The sequence below is a fragment of the Rutilus rutilus genome (genome assembly GCF_951802725.1).
Source record: "Rutilus rutilus genome assembly, chromosome: 8".
Lineage (NCBI taxonomy): Eukaryota > Metazoa > Chordata > Actinopteri > Cypriniformes > Leuciscidae > Rutilus > Rutilus rutilus.
The window spans coordinates 19,684,456-19,711,547 of record NC_140222.1 but is presented as its reverse complement, the minus strand read 5'-3'; the positions used below and the strand labels follow the sequence as shown (position 1 = coordinate 19,711,547).

The 27,092-nt window shown below is 38.2% G+C and overlaps 4 protein-coding genes across 4 annotated transcripts in view; all 4 read right to left on the bottom strand.

Annotated features, from left to right (window-relative positions):
• Window positions 1-27,092, bottom strand: part of LOC311295964 (uncharacterized protein) — a 597,210-nt gene that overhangs the window by 46,068 nt on the left and 524,050 nt on the right. The window lies entirely within an intron of this gene.
• The window catches only part of LOC311295941 (uncharacterized protein), a 389,126-nt gene that overhangs the window by 117,634 nt on the left and 244,400 nt on the right, over window positions 1-27,092 (bottom strand). The gene's annotated exons all lie outside the window — the stretch shown is intronic.
• On the bottom strand, window positions 1,631-12,669 carry LOC311294778 (uncharacterized protein; the record flags this gene model as incomplete). The annotated part of the gene is made up of 15 exons (XM_084415807.1): window positions 1,631-2,666; window positions 2,834-2,995; window positions 4,584-4,757; window positions 5,229-5,402; window positions 5,963-6,136; window positions 6,227-6,400; window positions 7,666-7,830; window positions 7,974-8,147; window positions 8,552-8,722; window positions 8,889-9,062; window positions 9,580-9,750; window positions 10,606-10,779; window positions 11,162-11,332; window positions 11,473-11,646; window positions 12,173-12,669. 15 exons carry the CDS (start codon window positions 12,667-12,669, stop codon window positions 2,504-2,506), a joined length of 2,892 nt encoding a protein of 963 aa, XP_084271933.1. The 3' UTR covers window positions 1,631-2,503.
• Window positions 12,666-26,420, bottom strand: LOC311294777 (NACHT, LRR and PYD domains-containing protein 3-like; the record flags this gene model as incomplete). The annotated part of the gene is made up of 12 exons (XM_084415806.1): window positions 26,024-26,420; window positions 24,977-25,061; window positions 19,358-19,553; window positions 17,442-19,257; window positions 15,856-16,026; window positions 15,341-15,511; window positions 14,553-14,723; window positions 14,235-14,405; window positions 13,535-13,587; window positions 13,417-13,483; window positions 13,100-13,270; window positions 12,666-12,669 (listed from the first exon to the last, which is right to left on the bottom strand). The coding sequence occupies exons 1-12, from the start codon at window positions 26,125-26,127 to the stop codon at window positions 12,666-12,668; spliced, it is 3,180 nt and encodes a 1,059-aa protein (XP_084271932.1). The 5' UTR covers window positions 26,128-26,420.

Here is a 27,092-nt window from a genome sequence, read left to right as displayed (position 1 = left end):
CATACACATGAAATATGGTGCAGTTCTGAACATCTCCACTGAAGATAGGGGCGATTAAAGCAGAATAATATTGCATTTTCATTTTTTATGGGAGGGGCGAAAATCACAAATGAGTGATTATGGGCTAGGTTGATGTGGGCCCTTAAGACCAACATACCATAAAAATTTCTTCATCCTCGGTGCCACGGTTCAGCTAGTTATTTAGGAAAAACTGAATTTTTTGGGGTTTGGGGGGGCCCAGCGCGGGGGGGGGAGTGGCCCCTGGGGACCAAACGAAATTTTTCCGTAAAAGTCTAGTGGGGCTACATGCCCACCAAATTTCATGTTCCCCGGTGTTTCGGTGTCCCTGGTATCGTTGACGAAAAATTCAGTAGATGACAAAAAAAAAACAACAAAAAAAACGTTGACAATCCCTATATGACCGCTTTCGCTAGCTACGCTAGCGGCGGTCATAATGAAAACGCGGTTTCCAGGACCAGGAAAACATCATGCTGAAAATGTGAAAATGTTCTCCGAAAAGCATCAAAGAAAAATCTGACAGAAAAAAGTATGGATGAAGGGACAATCAAACACTCGTCTGGTGTCAAGTGTTAAGGTCAGGAGTATTAGCTGGTCAGGTTTGATCAAAAGACTTGGCGATCATGGAGTGTATTTCAGCTTTATTTTTAAATCTCAGCTCTAGAGATTTTACATCATAAGATCATTAGCCATCATTAGAAACATGTTTATATCAAATAATAATAATAATAATATGATGATGATTGGACAAATAATACAACTACGAGCTGTCATATGCCTGTACTGATCATCAGCAGCAGTGAAGAGTTCTGTCTACAGCGCTGTGGCATTCTGGGTAAATGAATGACTTTAGCATCAGAGGGGCAAACCATCTGTTCTCTCAGTGATGTGCAGCAGACACACACACACACACACACACACACACACTATTGTTTTTATTTTAGATACCTTTTTAAAATACATTGAAAAATGTATATATTATAGCCTAAAATTCAACCCGCCAAAGTGCCAAGTAAAAGTGACAGCATTACACACCACTGCTGAAATACACCCACATTCGTCAAGCCCTGGTTACATACCATAAAATTTTATTTTATCTTTATATTATATTGTCTTTATATTAGCCAGAATAGCATGTTTATTCTTAAACAGTTCTTCTCAAGACCTTTTAAGTTTCAAGTCTACATCTGGCTAGCGAAAAATAATTTTTAAACAACAAAAAAAATCATGTTTTTACTGTATGTTTACAATATGTGAATATAGTAACTTAAATACTAACTGGTAATATTTAAGTTAAGGAGGTCAGGATTGGTGTAGGAGAAGAGAATCCAGGCCGTTTCCAGAATGTAGCATCAAGCATCATGAAAAAATCATGTTATTATTCAAATCTTGAATATATATCGAAAGCACGCAGAGTCCTTCAGTAAACCAATGATGCTGGCTGTACAATGAATCTCATATTTACACTGTGCTTACACTTTATTAATTATAATGAGAGGATTTGTAGCAGCATTGAGTGGATCTGTAACTGATTGGCCATTGTGATCAAGAGACCAACAGACATGACTGTGATTGGCTGCACACCTCAATGCTGCAAAAATAAACCTTTGACTCTCACACTGGAGCAAATCTGTTTCACCAGCATGCTTTTAATACAGTATCAACAGAAGCCGTTGCTTTCATTTGAGGGTGTTTATAGCATTAGCACCGTTTAGCACCTGAGACTTTATTCAGACCCTCTCTGGTCAAAGCATCATTGCCCTAAGTACAGAGTATAGTGTACAAAACACAATGGAACTCTCCTTAATTTTTCTTCACAGAACTAAGAGAATATATATTTGGGCAGGCACAACTTACAATACAAAGTAACAAAAAGTAACAAAAATAAATACATTCTGATATAAAGGTTTGTTTGAGTAATATTTATGTTTCTCACCGTCGAGGGATGAGTCTGATTGCAGCGACGTGGGAAGAAAGGTTTTCGTTAAACTGCCTTGAACACGAAGGACTGGTTAATGCTGAACTTCTGAAGCACAGGGAAGTTCCTTGTTCTTTATATTTTATAGCACTTTTATAGCTACATAGCACAATGTGCTTTATAAAAAAGTAAAAACACATTAATACAATAGACAATAAGATAAAGCTGTTCCTATGATTGGTGGTGACTCTGTGTTAATGTCAACCTCCTTTGCTCTATTACTCTTTGCTCAGTAACCACTCAGCATTACTCATGTGTACATGTCTTTCTCTATTAATGCTGCATTCCACCTGTATGCATTAGTAATCATTTAAATAGTAATGCATAAAAGTATAATAAACTAATATATAAAAATAAAACTAATGTAATTAATAACAATGTAATAAACTTCACATTTGTTTGTTATTTGTTATGTATAGCTGTAGAAATGACACAATCTTCTCAAAGATTTCAAACTCATACAAACACTGATTTTGTTAGATTTTGGTTACAGACATCACATCATCATCACACATTTATTACAGTGCTGAAGTGAAGCTCTTCTGAAGATTCCTCATCTGATAGTGTCTGGTCCAGTCCTGGTGATTTCACAGGTTTCTGAGATTTAGATGTAAACCAGAAACCAATGCAGTTTAGACCGGCTCTGAGCAGAGTCTGTTCGCTGTCGAGCCTGTAAGATCGAGGAATCAAAAGAGAAAATAATCTGTGATGGCTAAATTGAATATCTAAAAAAAGGAATTCAAATATAGTTATTTACAACAGATTACACTAACATTCAATTCCTGTAATCATTAATTATGGTGTTAGTGTGACATGGCAAAGAAGATGTTTACTCACCTCAGGTTACAGTCTGAGTCGTTGAGGACTTTACTGAGCTGCTTCTTTGAGTTTCTTATCTTATTCTTATTCAGAACAAGTTCTTTTAAAAAATGCAATGCTTTGGTCTTAGCCAAAGTCTGGGCCAAACAAGCCACATCTGTAATGCCACAGTCATTTAGGCTAGAAAAAGACAGAGAAAGAGACTTTCACTTTAACCCTTAGAGTTAGAAATGAACTTTTTAAGGTGTGATCATATTTGTCTTTGTCCAGCAGTTCCGATGCCTGCTTTCAATATAATAACCAGTTAGAACAAAATCAGTAAGTACTACTAATACTAATACTAATAATAAGCTCGAAATAACATTTACATTAAAGGTGCACTTTGTCACTTTTGGCGCTCTAGTGGTTAATAAACAAAACTGCATGCGTCTTGCGGAAGAATATTGTAGCCGGAGCTACTTCTCTCTGTTCTCTCGCTCATTAAATAAATTTTGTCAATTTTGAACAATAAAAGTTGCATTGTGTGGCTTTAAATCAATCAGTCTGATAACGTTATTCAGATCCAGATGCAAGTGTAACTGAAACCTTTTATGTATTGCAATTTTATTAGTCTACAGCAAGAACTATATTCATCCAAGTTTGTCAATGCGGAAAGCAGCGGCGGTTGTTTGCCTTAAGTTGAAGAGATTTTCAAGACACTTTATTTTCCCCACATCCCTTTGCACTAAAATTATTTTATCTGCAAAAATGTCTATTTTTTTGCTATGAATTTTGTTCCAGTCGCAATCGACAATCGGCACATTGTTTACAGTGGAATATATATATTTGGACCATGATTTCATGACAAATTATCAGAACAAAACCACTAACAACTTACTGACTTCTACTGCGAAATAATGACTTCTCTCTGAAATAGCTGAAAGGCATTTAGTTCCACTTTTCTATTACGTTCTGCCAAAAAATGTAATCATTAGCAATATTCTTTCACTGAAACTTGACCCTTTCAGTGTCACATTAGTCAAGGACCAAATGTCCATCTCTCATCATAGCATAAAATTTCCATTTTTAATTCAGTGAATTAATGTCCTCAAAATTCATGCCGGATCTCATCCAAGATATGTAAACTTTGAGCATTGTATTTTCCCTGGCAGTCTAAATAAAAATATTATGGTGTATTAAATATATTTGTGAATTGATGGCTATGAATTGTATTAATTTAAATAATGTCAGGTGTATCCAATCCTGCTCCTGGAGTGCCGCTGTCCTTCAGGCTACATTACACAACATCCAAGTACTAAAAACAGAAACACTTTTCCTTTGCATTTTTCGTGTACAGACAACATCACAACAACACTGTCAAAAAGATCCCCAGGATCCGCTAGGCCAATGAGGGCAATGTCACTTTGAAAAGAAACAATGAGCCTATAGCCTGAATATGTAATATGCATGAGCATGATTTCATAAATTTGCGGTTTTTGTAGTTTACACAGAAAAGATAACAGTAGTTTTCAAAAAGTTTGTGATTTCAAAGACCTAAAGTGTTTTGCCATGTAAATGAATGGCCAAAACGCAGTTGAAAATGCTGTTGTGTAAATGGCCCCTTAGAGTTTAGCTTCAACTCTATTTAAACACATCTGAAGTAGCTAATCAAGGTCTTTGAGATTACAATAAACTTCCAGACAGTTGTGTTGGAACTAAGCTAAACAGAGCTAAACTCTGCAGGATGTTGGCCTCCAGGAGCACCTCTGTTGTAGACAATGCTTCTCACCTCAATCTCTCCAGTTTACATTGTGAATCCTTCAGAACGCCACAAAAGTGCTTCAGACCTTTGTTTTTTATTTTATTCCCACTCAGGTTCAGTTCTCTCAGGTGTGATGGGTTTGATTTCAGAGCTGATGTCAGAGCAGAACAACCTTCAGATGCCATACCACAGTATCTTAACCTACATTGGAAGAAATGAAACAAACAAACTTTTTATTCTATAAAGGTATATCATCTTCATGGCAAAAAGACTAAAGTGAAAAATTTGCCACAAATATAATGTGCACTTGCGCTCTTTACAAGATATTGAGCATGAAGCCCCAACATATTGAGTATAAAATTAGTTTTTCACTCAGATGTAATAAGAAGTTCAAAACAGCTAAATGGATGCTATACCCATGTTGTTGGATACAGACTTTTCATGCAGCATTTACATATGTAATGCCAGATTCACACATTCACAGTTAAAGGCAGACTTTTTTTTTTAAACTCTCAACTTGACCTTAACCACAATAATATAAACTCAATAAACAAACTCAAGATATCATTTGAAATCATGTCACACATGTTCTTCCATTTTATTTTAAGTATATCAGGGTCTTAAAATGTCAGGTTAAACATGTTTTGATTCTTGTATGTGATTGTTACTGACCTCAATCTCTCCAGTGTACAGTGTGAATCCTTCAGTACGTCACATAAGTGATTCACTCCTGTGTTTTTTAGTTCATTCCCACTGAGGTCCAGCTCTCTCAGGTGTGATGGGTTTGAACACAGACCCAGAGTCAGGATGAGACACTGTTTCTCTGTAATACTGCATCCACACAAGCTGAAGACAGAAAGAGAAAAGAACAATGACTCAGATCCATGTTAAGTCTGGAAACTTAATTGTATAACCATAATCAAATATAGGATAACTAGGATTTGAGAATGGTGCCATCTGCACTTGGACACAAAAAATGGACAATACATTATTCGTGTAGATTAAGATATAGGATCAACTATATTGATAATTGAAAAATTTACATTTAATGTACTACTTTTAATGTGGGAAAAACAAGGAAATTTGGTACATGAATCACAATTTAGTTGAGTGTAGTTTACCAACACTAAATAAAAATGTTTCTTAATAAAAGTAGATGTTGTCAAAAGTACTATTAGTGCTGGAAAAACCATGTAATTCTGTCAAAATAATCTAGTATTATGCATGTTATGCTAGTTTTTAGTCCGCTGTCACTTCTGTCTCACTTTACAGTAAATATTTTATCTGATTTCAGAATATGAAACATTGCTCTTTCTACTGACAAATACTCAATCATCACAAAATTAGCTAACAGCGTAATAAACTTTGATCACACTGTAAATTCTGCACGGTATAATGATACTAACTCTAGTTTTTCCAGCTTGCATAGTTTGTTCCTCAGTAGATCACAGAGGATTTTCACTCCAGAGTCTCCTAGTTGATTCCCACTCAGGTCCAGCTCTCTCAGGTGTGATGGGTTTGATTTCAGAGCTGAAGTCACAGCAGAACAACCTTCATCTGTCATATCACAGTATCTGAACCTACATGTACATGGAAAAATAAAACTTTTCATTATGATTCATTCAAATACCAAAACACTTGTCTCTTTATTCTCAGTGAATGTTACTGACCTCAATCTCTCCAGTTTACAGTGTGAATCCTTAAGTACGTCACATAAGTGATTCACTCCTGTGTTTTTTAGTTCATTCTCACTGAGGTCCAGCTCTCTCAGGTGTGAAAGGTTTAAACACAAAGATGAACTCAAACTGAGACACTGTTTCTCTGTAATGCTGCATCCACACAGACTGAAGACAGAAAGAGGAAAATGAAATGACTCAGATCTATGATAACCACCTTACCAAAGGTACGAGCTACAGACTTTTATTTTAATTTACATTGTCTAATTTTGACCGTTACACTAGTTCCCTTTCGAGTGGAACTCGACACACTGTCATGGCATTAATGCTATAGGAATGCTTCCGTGCGAGCCAGTGTCTGAAGCACGTGTCTAAATGAGGCAATCTGATTGGCTGAAGGCATGGACGCCGTGATGTAGCGTAGAGCATTACGAGTACATAAATAGAGTTCAGAAATGTCAATGGACAGTGTGTTTGCCTTCAGAGACGTATGTCTGTTGAACGTTTTGTCATTATGCTGTCAACATGTCAGGGTCTAGATTCAGGTTGTGTGTCACCTTGTCCCCGCTATATTACCGTGGACGACTCTCACCCGAGGTGTATGATGTGCATGGAGGAGGAGCATGCTAGTCAGTCCTCAAGGGGGCAATTTCCCAATTTCATAATTATTTGCAAAATTATAAGTTAAGAAAGTCTATAAGTTAAGAAAATATGAGAATTTATCATACGTTTGGGCCAGATTGCTGCCATAGGGTGAACAAAGCTAAATAACGTGACTTCATGTCAGGTCAAAATCATGTTCTGACAACAATGGCCAGTAGATGGCTGAAGTGGTCTAAATATTTAATGCTTAGAATCCATGGATATTTACTTAAACATTACACAGCTATCATGTGCCATTTATTTAGTAAGTTTTTCAGTAACACTAGCAGCAATAGACTGCCATTCATTTTATTCTTTCTCTGTCTCTGTAAGAGAGTGTGTGGGTGAGAATCTTGTGTTTATTTGTATTCTGCCATCTTTTGGATGTTTTATAGTCTCACCCCGTCATTTCTGTGTGTGTTCGTTTAACATTGTGGTTGGTATATAGATTTTATTCAACGGATATTAAAAAATTGCTCATGTCCATTTTGACCATGAACAGCCAAGGTGTGACTTTTTTTATGACCACTTAGACTCATCGATTGAAGTCCATTTTTTCTTCAGAGTGCATATCTAAAGTCTCCAAGTTTTGAACCACTTTAAAAAAAAAAAAAGTAAATATGTCAACAATGATAGAATCGCCTGGGACAGTTAAAGACACTTAGAGTGATCAATGAGGAAAGGACAGTAGGTAAAGTGCTATGATGTAACTTGAACCATGTTGTCTTCAAATAAATACCTAAATAGTAAACTTTAATCACACTGTAGCTGCTGTAAAGTATGCTACTAACGTTAGTATTTCCAGCTTGAATTCTGGGTTCCTCAGCAGAGCACCAAGGATTTCAACTCGTAGTTGATTTTCACTCAGGTCCAGCTCTCTCAGGTGTGATGGGTTTGATTTCAGAGCTGAAGTCAGAGCAGAACAACCTTCAGATGTCATACCACAGTCTCTTAACCTATATTGAGAAAGAGAGACAGAAATAAGATAGACAGACCAAGGAAGAGAAATTATTTTTATTTCACCACATCACAAAAAGCACAAATGATGTGGTTTTCACAAATATAATTTTGTAACTCATTATAGGTGAATGTTACTGACCTCAATCTCTCCAGTTTACAGTGTGAATCCTTCAGTACGTCACATAAGATTTTCACTCCTCTGTTTTGTAGTCTATTCTCACTGAGGTCCAGCTCTCTCAGGTGTGATGGGTTTAATTTCAGAGCTGAAGTCAAGATGAGACACTGTTCCTCTGTAATACTGCATTCACACAGACTGAAGACAGAAAGAGAAAAGACTATGACTCAGATCATTGATGACCCCCTAATGTTAAAGGTTTGAGTCTTATGACAGTAGTTTGACATTTGAAAAGCATTTTGTGACTAATACAGCTCTGAATTCAGCATCATAAAATGTATTTGTCAAAATATTCTACTGTAATTCTACAACCTGTTTTCTCCCTCTGTAGTACCCAAAAAAATTATGATTAAATAATTGAAAAAAAGGTTGTCTTGTTTAGCCAACTAGAAAGTTTGATGTCACTTATTTCTTCAGAGCTTTTTAATTTTAATAAATCATTTTATTGTGGCTTTAATTCTGACAAATGAGAAAATAGTACTATCAACTACTGTATTACTATTAAACGTAACGTAATATTTTACACCATGTAAAATACGCACGTCAGTGTGTTGAGCTGACAGTGTTTATCCTGCAGTAGAGCAGAGATCTGATTCACTCGTGTGTCTCCTAGTTCACGTTCACTCAGATTCAGCTCTCTCAGAAGTAATGGGTTTTTACCCACAAGTCCAATCACATACTGACAGGCTTCATCTGCAGCAGGACCCAAAAACCTGCAGGAGAAGTGCATTGACATTACCTGCCATATAAAGACTTATTTTCACAAGCTTGTGAAAGGGCCTTTAGTCATTTCAAAGCTTTTATGAATGTCTTTTGATCGTTCTCCTTCATCTGTAATGTTTTAAGACTATTGAACGTTATTATTTTAATAACACTCACCTCAGTGTCTTCAGTTGACAGTTTGGATCCTGTAGTAAATCATTGAGCTCCTTCACTCCTGATTGTCCAGGATCATTTCCTGTGAGATCCAGCTCTATCAGATGTGAAGGGTTTGATCTCAGAGCTGAAGCCAGAGCTTTATAACCTTCTTCTGTGATACTGCAGTCTGAAAGTCTATAGAAAAAAAAAATATATATCTATATCAAATGTATTATATATTTAATAAAAAGGTTCAAATGCATTTTATTTATTTTATCTTCTGATCAGAAAAGAAAAAAATAATTCATCATCTGACAGAAGCATTAGACTGGAGTTTGATCTCAGTGGCCTATTTCAAAAAAGTCTATCCAGGTAAATTTGAGCTTTGTTTGGAGCAAACTCCAAATTTTCCGGTTCAAGAAGATGGATTGGTTGTTAGCGGTGTCCATCACCATGGTAACTTACATTACACGGATAACCAGCTCTGAAACAGGTTTTATTCTGGGTAACAGATTATTAATCAAAACTGGACCAATCATCTATGAGCAAAGTGACGTATCTGATGCAATAAAGTCTCTGCAGTTTAAACTGAAAGTTTTAGAGAAAATTCTTATGCAAATTATTTATTACAGTTTTTTATACTTATTGCATTACAAAAACTAATATACTTCAAGATTTTAAACATACAATAATAAATGAACACAACACTCACATCAGTGTGTTGAGTTTACAGTGTTTATCCTGCAGTAGAGCAGCGATCTGATTCACTCGTGTGTCTCCTAGCTCATGTTCACTCAGATTCAGCTCTCTCAGGAGTAACGGGTTTTTACCCACAACTCTATTCACATACTGACAGGCTTCCTCTGCAGCAGGACCCAAAAACCTGTAGACAGGAGAAGAACATTGACATTGCCCAAATAATGACTTATTTTCACAAGCATGTGAAAGGGCCAGTGTTCATTTTAAATGTTTCCTTATGATGGTTTAATTCTATAATTCAACATGGTTTTGAATCAACTCCAAAGTTTATGGTAACATCCTAAGCCATTAAGTGAAAATAAATATAAATAATGATTTAAACAATTTTTACAGTTAAAACAATACAAGTTTTGACAAAACCCCAAAGTTTAAAAATTATAAAAATTATATTGAAAATGATAAACCACACACTGCAGACTTTAAACCATTCCTTGAGAAAAGGAAAAAGGGATAAATCATAATTATTTAGAATTTTGACTCATCCCTTTTCCTTTTCTTAAGAAAATCACATAAATTAAATAATCAAATAAATGGTAAATTTCAATGTCAGAATAGTGAATTTTGAGGTATGGTTAATAAATTAGTCTGTTAAGTTTATTGATCATAGATAAATCAATTTCAGCACATATGACACTAGAGTGCACATTATAGCTTGTGCAGTGCACATATTTCAAAATTTGCTAAAAGTTGCTGAATACATTTTAAAAGTAGCTAAATTAGTCTGAAAAACTGCAAAATTTTTGCAACAAAATTGCTAAATTGGCATCACTGGGGGGTCAGAGTAGCACCAGTAGCATTTTTTATTTATTTCTCTATTCTTAACGTTAGTGGTGTTAACATTTCCAATTAAAAAGTTATATGAAAGTTAATTTGAATGAAAATCAATTACTAATATCTTTTAAAACTGACATCACTACTTCCAGATAAAGTTTTAAATCTATTGCAATATTAATTATTGCATTATATTGAGAACACTCACCTCAGTGTCTTTAGTTGACAGTTCTGATCCTGTAGTAAATCATTGAGCTCCTTCACTCCTGATTGTCCAGGATAATTTCCTGTGAGATCCAGCTCTATCAGGTGTGAAGGGTTTGATCTCAGAGCTGAAGCCAGAGCTTTATAACCTTCTTCTGTGATACTGCAGTTTGAAAGCCTACAAAAAAATTAAAAACGTGAATTAAAATTAACGTTGTGGTGTGCAAAATCTGAATCCATAAATTGAAAACATGAATACATAATCAGATATGCAGGTAAGACACTAGTTGTATTCTGTCATTAATATGTGAAGTGATTAATTGTAATTAATGGTCAGAAATAGTGTAATTTTTGCATATGTATGGTCTGAGTTATAAATTAATTCACACTTACATTTTTCCAAGATTTAATATACTGTGTTATTATAGGCCTACATTTTTATGCAGTTTTTATTAGTATTGTTTTTAGTTATGAGGTTATTGATGACTTATGATTTGAGCATATTCATGAAATATATAATATTTCTGTGACTGTTGTGGAGTTGAGTGTAGTGTATTCACCTCAATATCAATAGCTCACACACAGTATTCTTCAGTCCCTCACAGATCTCTTTGACTCCTGAGTCCAGCAGACGGCTGTTGTTCAGGTTCATCTCTTTTAGGATGGTTTTGGAGGAGAGAACAGTAGCTAGAACTGAACAGCTTTTCTCTGGCAGCTCACAATTATTCAGCCTAAACACAAAAACAGCATTATTTAATATTCAATACATATCAGATCAGCAGGTCCCTCATATCTGCTCACAAATGTAGCTGACAGTCATTTATAATGAATAAACAGAGAAGTTTTAATGTCTAAAATCATGTTCACTCACTTAATTTTCTCCAGTTTGCTATGAGAGTCCATCAAAAGAGCAGAGAGCTTCTTCCCATCCAGGTCTCCTAGTTTATCTTCACTCAGATCCAGTTCTGTCAGTAATAATGGACTTGTACCCAGAACTTCAGAAAGATACTCACATGCTTCCTCTGCAGCAGGACTTTTTAAAAACCTACACAAGGTAGAATTATTATTTTTTTTATATTTAAAAAAAATATATATATTTTATGTATTTTGCAATTCTACAATAGTAGAATGCATAATTAGTTCAAAATGATGTAATTATGTTTTGACATGCAACTTGTGTGGGAAATGAAAATCAGTTGTACATAAGTTTTAAAAATGTAAAGCATTAATTACCTGATTGTCTTCAGTTGATTATGTCCATCCTGAAGTAAATCATTGAGTTCCTTCACTCCTGATTGTCCAGGATCATTTCCTGTGAGATCGAGCTCTATCAGGTGTGAAGGGTTTGATCTCAGAGCTGAAGCCAGAGCTTTATAACCTTCTTCAGTAATACTGCAGTCTGAAAATCTACAGAAAATATAAAAATATAATTTTTTTTATTACATAATCCCATTGGGGAAACTGCTCTTTTATTGAAAATGTAGTTTTAAGGCCAGCGACGGAACACAAATAAAAGGGAACAGAAGATTTTCCACAGGGCACTCTTCCAGGGGAGGGAGCGGTGCGGTCACCGTCTCCTGGTGAGCATCCCATCCAGCGCCGATTCGTCGTCCGCCGAGAGGTCTGACCCACCCTCCGATGCAGCGATCGACATCTGCTCGTCGCGGGGAGCACCAAAGGAAACGACTGGTACACACCTCGAGGATGGTCCAGCACGTTCCATTGGTGGCTCAACTGGCTGCGGAGCGTGAGAGGGATGAGGGTTCCTAGGGGGTTGGTTCCCCGAAGGAAGCGCGTTCACTTTAATCCTCAGGTCACCCATGTCACTGCCCGAAGCAAACCTTTGGGGAGGGTTGGATCGAGGCAGAGGCATGGGAACTCCGCCCCTTTGCAGGAATGAGAGTATCGACCGCAGCTCCACGATGGTCATCTTCCCACAATGGGTACATAACTCATCCACAAAAGCTGCCTCAGCGTGTTCGAGGCCCAGACACACGAGGTAGCGATCGTGACCATCCCATGACCCCAGGTAACAACCGCATCCAGAAATACACAGATAGAAAGTCATCTTTAAAAAGAAAAAAGAAAAGCATAGAAAGCATCGAAGTGCTTGGCTCCGAAGCAAAAAGCTAAAGTGCAATCACACCTTCTGCTCATTATATACCCGCGCGGCGTGGCTGAACAGCTGATGCAAATGATTGCACGCCAATGTGCATTGGCTCGTTAAGTTTCACTCGAAGTAGATTGGCCTCTCTAGCGAGATTCCTATTTGTCGGTCTCGACGTGGCGTCGACTGACCAACTGAAGAGGAACTTATATTGTGTAGTAAAATAAAATACATATTTCAAAGAATTTTCTGGTAAGTGAAGAAAAAATAATACACCATTACTGCTGAAGCAGATACACCTTTCTCATTTCTTTAGTTTTCAAGAGGAATCCAACTTTAAACAAAATAAAATGTTTTTGATAGTTTTAAATGGTTCATTTAAATCACTCACCTGAGTTTCTCCATTGTGCAGTTTGTATTCTCTAATCCATCCTGGAGTTTCCTCACTCCTGAATCCTGCAGATTATTGTTGCTCATGTCAAGCTCTTTCAGACTGGAGTTTGATCTTAGGACTGTAGAGAGAGCTGAACAGCTTTCCTCTGTTAGACCACAATTACGCAGCCTAAAATGTTGAAGAGGAGAGAGAGAATTTACAAACATAAAGTACTTGATGGCAACATTAAATGATTACTGAGGATAACTGTGCTTTGGCCATCTGATTTCTTTAAGATACTAAATTATGTAATAATAAATGAAAGCAATACTCACTGGAGTGTGTTGAGTTTACAGTGTTTATCCTGCAGTAGGGCTGCAATCTGATTCACTCGTGTGTCTCCTAGTTCACATTCACTCAGATTCAGCTCTCTCAGGAGTAACGGGTTTTTACCCACAATTTCAATCACATACTGACATGCCTCATCTGCAGCAGGACCCAAAAACCTGGAGACAGAGGATGTACATTACAGTATCTATAATGACTTATTTTCACAAGCTTGTGAAAGAGCCTTTAGTCATTTTAAAGCTTTTATACATGTCTTTTCACTGTTTAATATTCTTTCAGGTAAAGTCTTAAAACTATTGGACTTCATTATTTGTAGGAACATTTACCTCAGTGTCTTCAGTTGACAGTTCTGATCCTGTAGTAAATCACTGAGCTCCTTCACTCCTGATTGTCCAGGATCATTTCCTGTGAGATCCAGCTCTATCAGGTGTGAAGGGTTTGATCTCAGAGCTGAAGCCAGAGCTTTATAACCCTCTTCTGTGATACTGCAGTCTGAGAGTCTACAGAAAATAAGTTTTTAATAATAATAATAATAATAATAATAATAATAATAATAATGTTTTTACATAATGAATGTAATTGAAAAACTAAAATTGTTAAAACCTATATTGTATATATATATATATATAAAAAAAACAAGTTTAGAAATTGTTAGTTCCTCATCAGGATAGTTCATTAAAAAACAATTAATCAAAACTGCTGACAGAAGAAAAATCTTCCCTTTCTATTACATTTACTAGAGTAATTTCAAGAGAATATTTTTAATAATTTAAAAGATAAAAATCTGTTTATTTAATCTATTTACCCAAGTTTCTCCAGTTTGCAGTTTGAATTTTCTAATCCATTCTGTAGTTCCTTCACTCCTGAATCGGACAGAAAATTGTTGCTCATGTCAAGCTCTTTCAAACTGGAGTTTGATCTCAGGACTGTAGCAAGAGCTGAACAGCTTTCCTCTGTTAGACCACAATTATGCAGCCTAAAATGATCAACAGGAGAGAGAGAATTTACAAACACAAAGTATTTGATGTTACCATTCAGTGATTACTGGAAATCATTGTATTTTGGTCACCTGATTTCTTTAAGAAACATTAAATGTCCCATAATAAATTAACACAATACTAACGTCAGTGTGTTGAGTTTACAGTGTTTATCCTGTAGTAGAGCAGAGATCTGATTCACTCGTGTGTCTTCTAGTTCACGATCACTCAGATTCAGCTCTCTCAAGAGTAATGGATTTTTACCCACAATTCCTCTCACATACTGACAGGCATCACTGGCAGCAGGATTTAAAAACCTGCAGAAGTGAAGTCGAAGAACGATTCAATTAAATTCCCAACTAAAAGTGGTGTATGGAAAAAAAAATCAATGCTAAAAACCCTAATAGTCTGCTTTTATTAGTTACTGGGATAGTTCACCCAAATATCTAAATTCTGTCATCATTTACTCACAACAACAGCTTGTTGTATTACTGAAATTATGTTTCTGTAAAAATAATTAGCATGCATATGTCTTATCACATCTCACCTCAGTGTCTTCAGTTGACAGTTTGGATCCTGTAGTAAATCAGAGAGCTCCTTCACTCCTGATTGTCCAGGATCATTTCCTGTGAGATCCAGCTCTATCAGGTGTGAAGGGTTTGATCTCAGAGCTGAAGCCAGAGCTTTATAACCTTCTTCACTGATACTGCAGTTTGAAATTCTAGAACAGGAATGAACATCAGAAAATGAAAATGTAACATTTAGAAGATGAATCAGTTATTCTTGAATTTACCTGAATATTAAATCATAAAAGAAACAGAATTTTGCTCTTTACATAAATTAAATAAAACATATTTTCAAACAAAAACTCTTGACTGAATATGGAGGCAAACAAAAGGCGCAGAGACCTTTAATATGTTAGACATCAACTCACTTCAGTTTCTCCAGTTTACAGTCCTTTTTTAGACCATCAGAGAGCAGCTTCACTCCCGAAACCTGCAGATTATTATTACTCAGGTCAAGATCTTTCAGGCTGCTGGAATCTGAACTGAGAACTGAAGCCAGAGCTAAACAGCTTTTCTCTGTTACTGCACACTGGCTGAGTCTGGAAATAAATAGCTTGTCAATGTATACACATTCTAAGAAAAACAAAAAACAAATGCAAAATAGACAAGTCATATGAACGTACAGTCTGGACCACAAATTGCTTCTTGATGAGTATATTAATCTTAATCATTACTATTTCTCCAAATGGTTTTACCATGCATTTTAAATATGTCTCCTGTGACCACTTGTGTTCAGATTTCGTCAAGACACCCCTCTTATTTTGTCACACTCTACATGATTTTCATTACTAGAAAATTCAAGTTTACATAAACTTAATAGATAGTATTTCAATACATTATTTAACACCCATTTTAAAAAGAATATCTCAAACAAGTCAAATACCTCAGTATCTCTAATTTACACTTTATATTCTTCAGTCCAGCGCAGAGCAGCTTCACTCCTGAATCTTGCAGATTATTATTGTTAATGTTCAGCTCTTTCAGATTGGTATCTGATCCAAGAACTGTAGCCAGAGCTGAACAGCTTTTGTCTGTTAAGTCACAATCATTCAGCCTATAAGGAAAATATCAAAATATAAAATAAGATTGAATACATACAATATATTTGCTGAATACAAATATTAATTATATTTTTCATGTATTATTTTTAGATTTATGGTAAATACACTCAGAGGATGGTGGACTACCTTGACATTTAATCTAAACTTTAAGACTATTTTGAATGTTCTGCTAGATAAAAATAACAAGCATGCTTGAAGAAAAAAACTGTTTAGAGATTGTAGCTTTAATGGAAAGGAGTTTCATTTAAAGCCATTAAATGTATTTCGAGTGTGTGCTTGTGTATTGTTGTAGCTAGCCATAATCACCGTAATGAGTGTCTTGAGGTGGATAATCTGGGGGTTATTGACTTGAAATGGGTGACATAAGCGTGTGTGTTGTAAATTTTGTAGGTTTACATGTTGCGCTTCTTTCTCTGTTAAACTAAAGTACACAATTTGTTAAAATGTTTTAACTTTCTCAGTAATAAATAAACATAAATTCAATAAATATCAGCACTGCACTGAACTGCATTCTTTAAAAAGAATCTTATATTTTAACTGAACTATATAAGAGTTAAATTCATATGGACATATTACATAAGTACATATACTTATGAAGAACGAATTGGCATGTTGTCTAACACAGTGGTTCTCATCTCCAGTCCTCGGGACCCACTGCTCTGCACATTTTGGATGTCTCTCTTATCTGACACACTCAGTTCAGTTCAGTTCATGGAGTCTATCCTAACGAGCTGATGATCTGAATCAGGTGTGTTAAATAAGGGAGACATACACAATATGCAGAGCAGTGGGTCCCGAGGACTGGAGTTGAGAACCACTGGTCTAACACATATTTACATTTAGAGCCAGATTTACTAAACAGGGCAAATTAACATGAGAGCACAAGCCCATAAAAGCGCACTTGAGAGTGGAATGTTCTGAGCTTGATCTACTGACGACACACAAATGAAAGAACACAGATGCAGCCAGATCGTTTTTCATAATGACCAATGCAATCTACCAAGAGCAGTGCAAATTAGCGTCTTATTTAAGACATGCTTTTTTTGGGCGGTAAATAACATTGCAAGTACCAGTAAATTGACTAGTGTAAACCTTAGTATATCGCATTGTGTAATTAATTTTACTTTCCTCCCATAAATTTTGAGTTTGAAAGAGAAACTTCTACAAATGGATATGCAATAAGGTCGGCCACAAAAATAACCCTGTCCACGCCTTTTCAGCGCTAATTTTTCACTGCGTGTCTTTAGTAAATCCTGACAGTAGTTTTTGATGCCAAGTGAGGGGTTGCACTGACGCAAGCTGTCAGTAAATCTGTCCCTTAGTATTGATTGAAAATTAACTATAAATGGATTTTAATAAACATACATTTTAGATGAGAGCAAAAATTTTACTTTATTAAATGACTTACAGAGCTATTTTGGAGGTTTTGACGACTTCCAGTAGTCTAAAGAAACACTCTTCTGATTTCTTGAATTTATGTAGGTCGAACTCCTCCATCTCCTCCTCTGACGTCAACAACACAAAGGCAACAGCAGACCACTGGGCAGGAGAAAGATCAGCAGATGAGAGACTTCCTTTGTTCAGTTGATTTTGAATCTCTTTCACCAGAGTTTGGTCATTTAGTTCATTCAGGCAATGAAACAGATTGATGGATCTCTCTGGAGACATATCATTGTCTAATTTCTGCTTGATGTACTGAACTATTTCATTGTCGCTCTGGTCAATGCCATCTTGCTGTGTCAACAGACCTCGTAAAAATGGACGATTAGACTGGAGTGACAGACCGAGAAGGAAGCGAAGAAAAAGATCCAGTTGTCCAGTGTCACTCTCGAGCGCCTTGTCCACTGCAGTCTTGAGCAAATTAGTCATGGTTTCATTTTTGTTGTCCTGTTCGGTTGACGCTTGATTAAACACACTTTTCTTGTTGATGTCTAGAAACAGATGTGCATAAAGGGCTGCAATAAACTCTTGAATGCTCAAGTGAACAAAGCAGTACATGGTACCAAAAATGATCCCTGTTTCCTCCTTGAAGATCTGGGTACACATGCCTGAGTACACTGATGCTTTAGAGACATCAATACCACAGGCTTCCAGGTCTGTGTCATAGAAGATCAGGTTGTTTCTTTCCAGCTGTTGAAATGCCAGTTTCCCCAGTGAAAGGATGGCATCTCTATTCCAGGAAACATCATACTTTCGTTTGCTCTGCTGGATCTGAAAGCTGAGAAAGTGTGTGTACATTTGTGTCAGAGTCTTGGGAGTGTCTTCAGTATTTGATTCCTGCAGTGTTATGGAGGAGTCATCAGTCTGATTGATTTTCAGATCATTATTTATTTCCTTCTCCAAAATGTTCTGAAGAACAGTGGCTGAAATCCAGCAGAAGACTGGGATGTAGCACATGATAAAGAGACTCTTTGATTGTTTAACAAGATCAACAATTTTGTTTGCCATAGTCTCATCTGTGAATCTTTTTTTGAAGTACTCCTCCTTTTGAGCATCATTGAATCCTCGTATCTCTGTCACCCGGTCGATACAGTCAGGAGGAATCTTACTGGCAGCTTCTGGTCTGGTGGTGATCCAGATGAGAGCAGAAGGAAACAGATTTCCCTTGATGAGGTTCGTCAGAAGAACATCCAGGGAGGCTGGTGACGATACATCACGCCAAGTCTCATTACCCTCAAAGTTTAAAGGAAGTCGGCATTCATCCAATCCATCAAGGATGAACAAGACTTTAAATGTATCATTTCTTGCAAGGTTCAGTCCTTTTATCTCTGGGAAAAACTGGCTTATAAGGCTCATCAAACTTTGTTCTTCTTCCTTTAAGTTCATCTCTCTGAATGGAAGAGGAAATATGAAGCTGATATCTTGATTTTCTTTTCCTTCAGCCCAATCCAGAACAAACTTTTGCACAGAGACAGATTTTCCAATGCCAGCAACTCCTTTTGTCAGTACAGTTCTGATCTCCTTGTCTTGTTCGGGAGCTTCAAACAAATTTGTGCATTGAATTGGTATCTCTTGTGAGTCTGCACTCCTGAAAGCAACCTCAATCTGTCTGACCTCATGTTCAGTATTGACCTGTTCACTACAACCCTGAGTGATATAGAGATCTGTGTAGATGTTATTCAGAAGTGTGGAGTCACCATGCTTTGCAATTCCTTCAAACAGACATTGATACTTCCTCTTCAGGTTACATTTTAGCTGTCGCTGATGAATGAGGACAAGCTCATCTAAATACACAAACAGGAACAAAAACACAAAGGGATTTACCCTTTTTTCTCTTAAAAATATAAGAGTGACAATATGTCAATTATGTCATGAGCATCTTACCTTCTAGAGACTCTGCAAGATCATCGTGCTTCATATCTCTCAGGAAGTAGAGCGTGATATCAAGAGCTGCTTCTTTGATACTACACATGCCCTCATTGAAGTCCTGCACAAAGTATTGTGTGTTCTCCTTTTGTAATATTTTCTTAAACTTTTCCAGCTCATTTTTCAGAAATACGATTAATTTGTTCTCAAGATCCTAAAAGTATGTAAAAAAGTAGAATAAATTAAACATATGCTTATGCTTATTAATATAAACATTAGACAAGCAGCAAATACATTAATGAAGTTGTGCTTGTGAGACATTTAACTACAAATGAATAGAACATAAAATAGACAAAACTAGTTAATTTTTAATAATAATAGTCTATTTTTATTTGATACATTTGTGAGATTAAAAACACAACATAATATAACATTTTTGGTGTTCTAAAATGAAAGCTACTCAAAACCAAGATTAAATATTAATAAACAGTAAAGTATAGAACTAGAGATTTTTAGAACATCAGTTAGCATGAAATAAAAACTATTGAAGAAAAAATTATTATAAATATCTTTATTAACACTGTCATAACACGAATGTGCCAGCACATTTTGGTGCATTTTTTTCCACATAGCAGCAAAATCAAATTAAAATACTCCATCATTTTCTGTCATACAGAAATAAGTAATAAATCATTAAAAATTTATCAGGGTCTACTTTTATCTGTGTACACTCAAAATAACAACAAAACTCTGTGCTTTTGTAAAGTAAAGAAAACAAACAGGGTGCGCTTTTTACTGTCTCAGTCTCTGTGAAGCGATGTGAGTTAAAGTCACTTACGATGTGCATTTGAAAAGCAAAATGCAGCAAACATTACATGTTTTTACTCTAAACTCACTTCATAACATCAGTTTGAAATAATTTCCATTTGGAATCTGAAGTGGCTTATAATGAGGTAGACAGTATATTATTTTGTAGTATTCTATACGTAATTAATGCTATGTCGATTAGCATTGCATTATAAATATACTTTATTCTTGTGAAAATATCCGAGATGGCTTGAAGTGTACAGATAAACCATACATTGTCGCAGTTGTGGGTTTATTGTCAGATTTACTGCCAAAGCATTTCTATCTTTTTATTCAGCTACAACAATAACTGCATTAGCGGTTTCCTGGAACGTCATAAGTTACTTCTGTGAAACTTATTAGGACTTTCTGCGCGAGTGTGCCCTTTGGCTTTCAGTATGAATGAAACATACATAACGTGTTTTTAGTGCTCAATAATGTTCATACCACCCTATTTTGTGTAAAAAAAAATAAAATAAAAAATTAAGTAAACATGATAATCCATATAATTTTCTATACTGAAGTGCCATCCATCCATCCATCTTCTACCGCTTATCCGGGGCCGGGTCGCGGGGGCAGCAGTCTAAGCAGGGATGCCCAGACTTCCCTCTCCCTAGACACTTCCTCCAGCTCTTCCGGGGGGACACCGAGGCGTTCCCAGGCCAGCCGGGAGACATAGTCTCTCCAGCGTGTCCTAGGTCTTCCCCGGGGTCTCCTCCCGGTGGGACATGCCCGGAACACCTTCCCGGGAAGGCGTCCAGGAGGCATCCGGAAAAGATGCCCGAGCCACCTCAACTGACCCCTCTCGATGTGGAGGAGCAGCGGCTCTACTCTGAGCTCCTCCCGAGTGACCGAGCTTCTCACCCTATCTCTAAGGGATCGCCCAGCCACCCTGCGGAGAAAGCTCATTTCGGCCGCTTGTATCCGGGATCTTGTCCTTTCGGTCATGACCCACAGCTCATGACCATAGGTGAGAGTAGGAACGTAGATTGACTGGTAAATCGAGAGCTTCGCCTTGCGGCTCAGCTCCTTCTTTACCACGACAGACCGGTACAGGGACCGCATTACTGCAGAAGCTGCACCGATCCGCTTGTCAATCTCCCGTTCCATCCTTCCCTCACTCGTGAACAAGACCCCAGGATACTTGAACTCCTCCACTTGAGGCAGGAGCTCTCCACCAACCTGAAGCGAGCAAGCCACCCTTTTCCGACTGAGAACCATGGCCTTGGACTTGGAGGTGCTGATTTTCATCCCAGCCGCTTCACACTCGGCTGCAAACCGTCCCAGTGCATGCTGGAGGTCCTGGTCTGATGAGGCCAACACGACAACATCATCCGCAAAGAGCAGAGATGAAATCGTGTGGTCCCCAAACCCGACCCCCTCCGGCCCCTGGCTGCGCCTAGAAATTCTGTCCATAAAAATTATGAACAGAACCGGCGACAAAGGGCAGCCCTGCCGGAGTCCAACACGCACCGGGAACAAGTCTGACTTACTGCTGGCAATACGAACCAAGCTCCTGCTCCGGTCGTACAGGGACCGGATAGCCCTTAGCAAAGGGCCCCGGACCCCATACTCCCGGAGCACCCTCCACAGGCCGCCGCGAGGGACACAGTCGAATGCCTTCTCCAAATCCACAAAACACATGTAGATTGGTTGGGCAAACTCCCATGAGCCCTCCAGCACCCTGTAGAGGGTATAGAGCTGGTCCAGTGTTCCACGACCGGGACGAAAACCACACTGTTCCTCCTGAATCCGAGGTTCTACTATCGGCCGGATTCTCCTCTCCAGTACCCTGGCATAGACTTTCCCAGGGAGGCTGAGAAGTGTGATCCCCCTATAGTTGGAGCACACCCTCCGATCCCCCTTCTTGAAAAGAGGGACCACCACCCCGGTCTGCCAGTCCAAAGGTACTGTCCCCAACCGCCACGCGATGTTGCAGAGGCGTGTCAGCCAAGACAGCCCCACAACATCCAGAGACTTGAGGTACTCAGGGCGGATCTCATCCACACCCGGTGCCTTGCCACCGAGGAGTTTCTTGACTACCTCGGTGACTTCAGCTTGGGTGATGGACGAGTCCGCCTCCGAGCCCTCAGCCTCTGCTTCCTCAATGGAAGACGTGACGGCGGGATTGAGGAGATCCTCGAAGTATTCCTTCCACCGTCCGGTGATATCCCCAGTCGAGGTCAACAGCTGCCCACCTCCACTGTAAACAGCGTTGGTAGGGCACTGCTTCCCCCTCCTGAGGCGTCGGACGGTTTGCCAGAATCTCTTCGAGGCCGACCGATAGTCCTTCTCCATGGCCTCACCGAACTCCTCCCAGACCCGAGTTTTTGCCTCCACAACCACCCGGGCTGCAGTCCGCTTGGCCCGTCGGTACCCATCAGCTGCCTCAGGAGTCCCACAAGCCAGCCAGGCCCGATAGGACTCCTTCTTCAGCTTGACGGCATCCCTTACTTCCGGTGTCCACCACCGGGTTCGGGGATTGCCGCCTCGACAGGCACCGGAGACCTTACGGCCACAGCTCCGAGTGGCCGCGTTGACAATGGAGGTGGAGAACATGGTCCACTCGGACTCAATATCTCCAGACTCCCTCGGGATCTGGTCGAAGCTCTGCCGGAGGTGGGAGTTGAAGATCTCTCTGACAGGAGATTCGGCCAAACGTTCCCAACAGACCCTCACAGTACGTTTGGGTCTGCCGAGTCTGTCCAGCTTCCTCCCCCGCCATCGGATCCAACTCACCACCAGGTGGTGATCAGTTGACAGCTCCGCCCCTCTCTTCGCCCGAGTGTCCAAGACATACGGCCGGAGGTCAGATGAAACGACCACAAAGTCGATCATCGACCTCCGGCCTAGGGTGTCCTGGTGCCATGTGCACTGATGGACACCCTTATGCTTGAACATGGTGTTCGTTATGGACAAGCTGTAACTAGCACAGAAGTCCAATAACAGAACACCACTCGGGTTCAGATCAGGGGGGCCTGCAGGGGGACCGTAAGGGGCCGGTGCTAAGTGGATCGGGCAGCAGTCGAAGGCGGGAGCCTAGACAACCCGATCCCTGGACGTGGAATCTAGCTCTAGGGACATGGAATGTCACCTATACTGAAGTGTTCCTTTTTAATTATTTATTGTTATAGCATTTCTCATAAATTAAAAGTTTTTTTGTAAAGTACATTTTAATTACAATATTATTATATTTATTCTTAAATAATGTATTTTTCATTTAATAATGAAATTGTGTTATTACTATAGTAATAATATATATATTTATATTTTTATATAGTACTAACAATAATAGAAATCATAATAATCATTATTAGTCATACCGATCTATAAGCACATATTTTTTGGGCCAAATTGTGCATCACTATAAGTAGGCACAACAAACTTTGTCATTTCTTTTTATTTAATTTTTTTTATGTTAAATTGCAAATCGCAATTTTAACCAGAAAGCTTGCAATTAGATTTCTTCCCTAAATCGTGCAGCACTACTCTCTTCTGTTATCAAAATGTTCCCAGTTTTTTTACAGGGACCAGATGCCACTGGTGAGTCCTGCAGACTCAAACTTTCAAACAAGTCTCTTTAAACTGTTTTACTCGGATGACATGGTAAAAGACAGGTATGTTGAACAGGAACTGTTTCAGGAATGGAACAAAGGTCTTTGTGTCTCTGTTCAAGTCTCTGTGTTTAGAGCAGTGTGTTGAATAACGTGACACACCAATACTCATGATGATTCACAGCACCGAGCATACAGCCTTTGTGACAAAATAAGTCTTACAAATTTTAAATCAATATATTATATTATGTGAATGACGTGGCAGGATTTTCACATCTTCACGTTTCACATTTTGAAGCAAACATTCTAGGCTACAAGATCTAGTTCCCAAATGTTTTGTGAAAAAATATTCAGAATGGGTTTTAAGGCCTTATTTCATTGACTTATTTTTTCCCCCACAAACTCAGCATAAACTTAATTTTCTCAAAATTAATAACTTTTACATACATGCTGCTCACACTTTATTGTAGCAGAGGACAGTGTAATCAGACTTTAGCCATGAAAATATTATGAGTAACAGAATTAAGCATTAATATGGCTGTTATGTGGAAGCAGGAGAGAACCCAAACGCAGACAGTGTGCAGACATTAACACGGTTTTATTAAGACAAAAATGGGAAAACAAAACCCACGATGGGGCAAAACAAGGCTGGTGGGCAAAAACAAAGACAAACTACACTAGACTGAGACTAGACAGCTAACTAGACAAATAACTAACAGCAACAAGATCAGGACTTTACAAGGCAGAGTTCTTCACAAATACTCACAGGAAGGTTTTCACTCAGGTAAAGTATCACGGAATACTCACACAATGAATAACAATGAACCAGCACAGGACAGCAAACACAAGGGGATTAAATAGGGAGAAACTAATGAGGGAAACAGGTGACAAGGGTAAAGCAATGATGACTAAACGAGGATAACAAGGGGGCGGGGCAAGAGAACGAGACAACACAAGCACATGGCTCAAACAAAAGGCCATGTGCTTGCACACAAAACACGGGTCCGTCATGATTCTGCCCCAAGACTAAAGAAAATCAAGGACACGAGTGCAGAATCATGACAATGGCAGGGCATGTCAAAACACCAGAAAACTCCTCAGACCCCATAGGGTTAAAAGAGAAATGTTAATTAGCAATATTTATATATTTCAAAATAACACAAATACACAGTTTTTCAATACCATATTCATATGTGTTATAATCTAAATATCAAAAAATTTTGAATTTCTTTCCTACCTGGAAGATCCAGAGGCGATTTTCACTGAACTCCTTACGGAGGCGGTACTTCTGGAATTCTGAGTTTGATTTCTCATATTGAACCCTGTTGGCAAAATAAATTTGGCCAGTGTTTGCAGTAAATTAAAATAAAATGCTGTGTTTCCAGAAAACATTTTAATATATCCAAAGCAATCTGAGGATAAAAGTACTTTGTGAACAAATTTGTGGTGCTGAGAAGCAGCTTCATATGCAATACAAGACTATTCTTGAGATTAACATTAACAGTGGGATTTTTTTTCTATTGGGGTGTAAGCAGTTATTATTTTGTAACTCAACATGAAGGCAAGCATAAATGTCCTTGATCATTTCACCTTGACGAAAGTGCAACACATCAGTGTCATCAAGAACAAGAGACAGAGAAGAGAATTGCCAAAACCAACATTAACACACAATTCACACAACAAAAGATTTATTTTTAGCTACACACATTTCCTCTTCAGCCTGCTAATGCTAACTGGGTCTAAAGTAGTTAAACTTAAATTTTTGTTCCGTTTGCAAGGCACACATTTTACTTACAAGAAATGTTCAATATGATTAATATTTTCATCTTTATATGGGTCACTGAACATGGTCAAACTTGATTCAGAAGATGAAATCACATATCACATTTAAAAAGCAGGGATGAAAACTCATCAGGGGTGAAAAGGGTGATCAAGATGTGAACCATTCTATTAAGATTCTGTAGTTTTCAGTGCGATTGGCTATAACATGCATTCCATTTAGTTACACAAGTAACATAAAGTAGGGCCATTTTAGCCAAATGTCTACACCACTGTCTCACTACTTATGTCTCATGACCCACAGATCCAAAAGCAAATTGTTTAATTATATTGAGGTTATGACAGTATTAAGCTTGCTTATATTAAAGACAATGGAATCATATGCTATTACATTGACATTAACTTGGCAGTTTAGAGTGAGGAGGTCAACTGGCATTGGCATGGAAGCTTATTAATGTTGTAAATTAAACAGTGCAAGGTAAACTGTGGTCTCTTATGTTTCTACCTGTTGAGAAGAAAAGATGCCAGTTCCACATCACTTTTCAATCCCTTCTGTGCTTTTAGAGTTTGCCATCGTGTAAATTCTGCTCCAATATTTACTGTACTCATTTGCTCTTTGTAACTAAATCACACATAAAAAAAGACATATGGAATCTATCAGGAACACAGTTGTCTTAATCATTTGGGTCAAACCATCATCAAACCAGAAAGTTATTATTACCCAGCATTCATCAATACAGAAACAGAGTTGGTGGGAAATGCAGTTTTATAACCAGTCAATGAATTACTTTCTAACACAGTTTATGTGTGACCAAAAAAAAAAAAAAAAAAAAAAAAAAAAAAACATTAAATACCTTTTGGTAAATGATGGTGTTTCCTCACTGAAGTTTGGTGGTGCTTCACCTTTTGAACAGTCACTCTTCGCAGACACAGATCTAAATATACGTGAGCCTGATCTTTGACTAATGACAGAAAGAGCAGAGAAACAATGGCGATTCTAGGGGGTGGCCTGGGGTGGCCGGGGCCACCCCTGAAAGCTCATTGGCCACCCCTGTGGCCACCCCAAATCTGATAGGTAGGTCAAGTTCGTCAACACAAGTAACGAGAAATGTTGTCAATCAATGATGACAGCTGATCAACTGATTTAGGGCCAGTTTCAAATTTTTAACTAACACAGTAACGGTCGTACTAATACTGTGAGAGCTGATTTCTGTTCAGCGGACGTTTGGCCAAGCAGGTCAGATGACCCATGAGATAAGAGCACGCGCGCTGCACGGTGCACCTGCTGCTGCTGGTCCGTGAAACAAGAGGACGGTCACACAGTTACAACAATACAACAACGATAAAAACGCTGGAATCAGTCGATTGAGAGGTATGGTCGGGACCCAACGCAACAGAGTGCGGCACGGGAATATAGATCTGATGGCCGAGTGCGGGCGCGGGCGGTAATGCACTCGTGTGTCGATTCGCAGGAGTCGGGAAATAGAATTATCTATAAATTGTACAAATAAAAACGAATAAATTGTCATTCATCTGTTGCACAAAAACAACAAGAACAACTAAAACAAAATAGA